This window comes from Bidens hawaiensis, unplaced genomic scaffold (assembly GCF_021521415.1).
Source record: "Bidens hawaiensis isolate Kalapana, Puna unplaced genomic scaffold, B.hawaiensis_p1.1 tig00011635_1, whole genome shotgun sequence".
NCBI lineage: Eukaryota > Viridiplantae > Streptophyta > Magnoliopsida > Asterales > Asteraceae > Bidens > Bidens hawaiensis.
In genome coordinates this window covers 567454-572599 of record NW_027491913.1, presented here as the reverse complement: position 1 = coordinate 572599, position 5146 = coordinate 567454, and the positions used below count along the sequence as shown (strand labels likewise).

General features: G+C 45.5%; 1 protein-coding gene across 1 annotated transcript; it reads right to left on the bottom strand.

Annotated features, from left to right (window-relative positions):
- Positions 1 to 349: 349 nt before the first annotated feature.
- Positions 350 to 832, bottom strand: LOC143538513 (uncharacterized). Its single transcript, XM_077032063.1, has one exon. The coding sequence runs from the start codon at positions 830 to 832 to the stop codon at positions 350 to 352; it is 483 nt and encodes a 160-aa protein (XP_076888178.1).
- Positions 833 to 5146: the final 4314 nt, after the last annotated feature.

The window sequence follows — 5146 nt, the reverse complement described above, 5'->3', positions numbered from 1 at the left end:
GAAAAAGTCTCCAAGGTAGGGGTCCGAGGACCGACTAGTCGCCGGCTAGTCGGCCTTGGAACCGACTTTTACAACACTGGCTATTACAATATAAATGTGTGTAAACTAAACCTGCCATATATCCAAAATATAGGATTAGGACCTTTGTTGGTACGCAGGCCTGTCCTTATAGGAACAAAAATATTAAAAGTTGAAATTGAACCATCCACAACGTAACTAATTTTATATTAACAGCTATCCATGATACAAAGGAAATACGTCGTACGTAGATCGAGATTCATGGCGCGTAGGCCAGTAAAGTGGCACGCAGGCCAAACTAGGCACGCAGGCCTAAAAGATAATTACATGTCTAAATATAACACCGCCTTAATTGTGCGACGTTCCACGTTCTGGGAATTGGCGTCCCATCTAATTTCTTTAACTTGTACGCGCCTTTTCCCAGTACTTCGTCAATTTCGTAAGGACCCTCCCATGTGGGAGTTAACTTCCCCGGTAACTCGGCGTTTGATGCCTCGTTATTCCAGAAAATGTAGTCCCCTTTGTCATAATCACATATCTTGACCCGCGCGTCATAATATTTCTGGAGTTGGCTCTTGTATTTGCTTTCGCGTATGGCTTCCAACTCTCTTCTTTCCTCCAGAAGGTCTAGATTCAAACGAAGTTCTTTCTCGTTGTCTTCGATTAGGAGCATGCTTACGGATGGGACACCAATTTTGGCGGGAATCATTGCTTCCATGCCGTACGTTAGGCTGAACGGTGTTTCAGAGTTGCTTGTTTTCTTGTTGTTTCTGTGTGCCCACATGACATGGGGCAACTCGTCTACCCATCCCATTCACTTGGTTCCCAGCCGTGCTTTGATGCTTTCTTTAATACTTTGGTTGGCCCGTTCTACTTGCTCGTTGGCTTGCGGATGGGCTACCGACATGAAGACTTGGTTGATGTGCAGCTCGGACAACCACTCTTGGAGGCTTTTGTCAGCGAACCGGGTGCCATTGTCGCTAACCAGTGTTTGGGGGAGACCAAAACGACATATAATATATTTCCACATGAATGTTTTGACATTTGCTGCTGTGATGTGAGCCAACGGTTTGGCCTCCCCCCATTTGGTAAAATAATCGATTGTGACAAGCAAAAATTTCACCCGCCCAGGTGCTTCGGGAAATGGTCCCATGATGTCTATGGCCAACTTCTGGAAAGGCCATGCCGAAGTCACTGGGACTAACTTGTTCTAGGGCTGCAGCATTTGTGGTTTGTGTCTCTGGCAGGCATCACACTTCCGGATTTCCTTGACTGCGTCCATATGCATGCCTGGCCAGTAGTACCCAGTATTCATTATCTTGGCTACCACCATCCTTTGTCCCACGTGTAATCCGCAGATACCTTCATGGATTTCTATTATTACGTAGTTGGCATCTTCTGCATCTACACACCTGAGTAGTGGACCGAGGAATGATTTTCGGAATAGTAAACCTTCATGAACTTGGTAGCACAATGCTTTAGGTGAATCTTTCGCGCTTCGACTTTGTCTTCTGGTAAAGCGCCAAAAGACATATATTCTATAATGGGTGTCATCCAGGAACTTGTACCTGTTTGGATGACCATGACCTGGTGTTGAGGTATGGATGGGCTATCCAGGACACTAATTCTCACGTCTCTACCCATGTGTTCGAAGCTGGTAGACACCAGTTTGCTTAATGCGTCCGCGAGTTGATTTTCACTTCTCTTTATATGAACGACTTTGCAAAAGGTGAACTGTTGCATGAGGTCTTTCACCTGGGACAGGTATAAAGCCATCACATCGTTCTTTGCTTTATAATTCCCTGAGACTGGACCCGCAATGAGCATTGAATCTACCTAGGCTTCTAAGAACTTAACGCCAAGTTTCTTTGCAATCCGCAGACCAGCCAAGATTGCCTCATATTCTGCTTCATTATTTGTATTCTTGAAGTTCAGCTTGATGGAATATGTGAATTCTTGGCCGTCTGGATTGATTAGTTTCAAGCCTGCGCCTAAGCCTTCCCCGCTAGACGCTCCATCTATGAACAGAGTCCATTTCTGACTCTCATTCGACAAGGTTGGGGGTTGCTGTTCATACAGACATTCTTGGATTTTTTCAGTTGGTACCTCTGTAACAAAATCTGCCAAGACCTAGCCCTTGATCGCGGGTCTAGGTTTATACTCTATTGAGTGTTCCCCCCGGTTCGATTTCTCATTTAGCCAACCACCCTGATAACTCAGGTTTTGCCAAGACACTCTTCAACTTGTAGTCGGTTAGCACATGTATCGAGTGGCCTTGCAAGTACCTTTTCAACCTCCGCGCCGCATATACTAATGCCAACACTAACTTTTCCAGCATTGAATACCGGGTTTCAGCATCTGCCAATGTTCTGCTGACATAGTATTTTGGCGTTTGTACGGTCTTCCTATCTGTCAAGAGAACTACCCCAATCATATGCGGATAGGTACACAGCGTGAGCGGTTCTCCTTCTTGGGGTTCTATTAATGTTGGAAGCTCCATAAGACACTTCTTCACCTCGAGGAAAACTTTCTCTGCCTCTAGTGTCCATTTGAAATGTGTCTTTTTCAGGCAATTCCGTAACGTGGACACGAAGGGGTAAGATTTGGCCGCATGATTCGCTAGGAATCTGTTCAAGGCTACCAATCTACCGTTCAACGTTTGGACTTCCTTTAACGAGGATGGGGAAGGCATCCGGGCAATCGCCTGGACCTTATCCGGGTTTGCTTTGAACCCTCCCCCCGTCATGATCACCCTGAGGAACTTACCCTCTTCCATGCCGAAGGAGCATTTTGAGGGATTCAACTTCATGTTGATCTTCCATAGTGTGGAGAAGACATCTTCAATGTCTCTCAGCATTTGGTCTTCTTCCACACTTTTGATGACTAAGTCTTCCATGTAGACTTCTAGATTTTTCCCTATTTGCTCCAAGAATGTGTTGTCCATCAAACGTTGGTACGTGGCTCCCGCGTTCTTCAGACCAAACGGCATCATTTTATCTCAAAACGTGCCTTGGTCAGTACGAAAAGCTGTCTTGTCTTTGTCGCGGGTGTCCATTCGTATCTAGTGATATCCTTTGTACACATCCAGGAAACATTTGAACTTGAAGGGTGCCATCGCGTCGACTTTTAGGTCAATTTCCGGGAGTGGATAACAATCCTTTGGGCAGGCCTTGTTCAAATCCTTGAAGTCTATACACGTGCGCCACGAGCCATTACTTTTGGGGACCATTACCGGGTTGGCGACCCACATTTGGTACTGAATTTCGCGGATGATCCCTGCGTGTAACAAATCTTGCACCTGCTCATTCGTGGCTTTAGTTTGTTCAGGCCCAATTTTTCTCTTCTTTTGCACGATCGGCATATAGGCCGGGTTGACCCTCAGCCGATGTTCCGATATTTCTGTTGGGACGCCTGCCATGTCCGAAGGCGTCCAAGCAAAAAAATCTACATTTTTCACCAGCAGCTGTTTCAAGAAGATCCGCACTGTCTCTGAAATGGTTGCCCGATGGTAATGGTCTGTTCTGGATACCTTGGGTTAACAACACATTTATCTGGCTCTATCCACATCATCTTCTTGGGGACTTTTGCTGGTTTCGACCCTTTCGTCGTGTAACAATGCTTATTGACCCGAATGATGGCTATCCCCGTTCTTGTGGGCACATTGACAGCGCCGTGTGCCGTTGAAGGATTGGCATTGAAGTCGTCAATCGCTTCACGCCCCAAGATGATGTCGTGTCTGGATCTCGCGGTCAGGACTAAGAACTTAACGTCCTCAGTCCTTGTATGAATTACATCATTGAGTATGACTGAAAATGTTATGACCCCTTTAGGATGCATAACTTCATACCTAAACCTAGAGACAGGGGCGTGGACGGGCTTCAATCTTGCTTTATCTTCATCTTCTAACTGCTCGAAACATTGCTCGTACATTATATCGGATGTACTCCCAGTGTCAAAGAAGACGTACTGGGACCGATAGTGTCCAAACAATGTTGTGACAATCAGAGGTTGCTTCATGCATGAGCCTCCTTTCACTCTTGGAAAAATCACTAGTTCGCTTTTCCATTCATCATCATCCGCCTCCGCCTGTTTGTTCCTTCGAGCGGGTCTGCCCTGAATCATATGAACATTCTGGTCCTTGATCTGCTTCTTTGGCGCACCCTTATCTATGGAAGTTGTGTTCTCGTTTCTCAGGCTTACACATTCGTTCGTGTCATGCCTGATGTCCTCGTGAAACATACAGTGCTTGCTCGGGTTCAAGTTCGCCCACCTAGTCAATGGCTGAGGTTTCCTGAACTCGATGTTTTCGGTCGTCAGGATTTCTGACGGGGTCTTTTTCAAGGGAGTCCACTGCTGTTGATCATGTTTCCTTGCCTTTCGGTCTTTCTGTTTCTACCCGATTAACGACCTGGCATCAAACTGTTTCGAAGAGCTTTCTAGGGGCTAAATTCTAGACCAAATCGAACCCCTCTATTCTTTCTTAGGCCGGGGTGTTCCTGGATTCAGTTTTCGTACTTTGTTTGGACGTCTCCCGTCCTAACAGATTTTCAGTAGCTGCAAAAACCTTGGCTGCGGACATGATACCATCCCATGTCCGGGGCATACCGTCTCTTCCAGTAAGGTAACGTATTAAGTCTGGACTCCGCGCATTCACCCTGAATGCCCCCCTAAGCATATCTTCACTGATTCTGTCACACCCTCAGAATCCACTAACGGAGTTTTACCGTCAGAGGGTGTGAACTGGCAGGATCGAAATCATCAGTTATAATCAAACCATAAAATAAAGTTTCAAAACCACGAAAACGTTTACGAGTAATTAAATGCGGAAGCGTAAAAACCTTTAATCAAAAGTTGCGTCACGCAGGACGATTTAAAACCAAAGATAACTGTTAAAATAAGTTTGCAGGACAAAAGCGTTTTTAATCAATGCATGTTCCTAAACCGCGCGCCCGCCTCGGCTACCTGAGAATAACATACTAAAAGTGTCAACACAAGGTTGGTGAGTTCACAAGTTATATAAAAATAAATCGTTTAGCGTTTGCGTTCAGCGTTACAGCGTTACAGCGTTTTGCGTTAAGTGTTTTGCGTTACCAGATAGTGTTATGTCAAATTATATATCGATAGGTAG

Bases quoted from the DNA above. Each gene is read 5' to 3' on its own strand.
- LOC143538513 (XM_077032063.1), bottom strand. From the start codon at position 832: ATGGGATGGGTAGACGAGTTGCCCCATGTCATGTGGGCACACAGAAAC.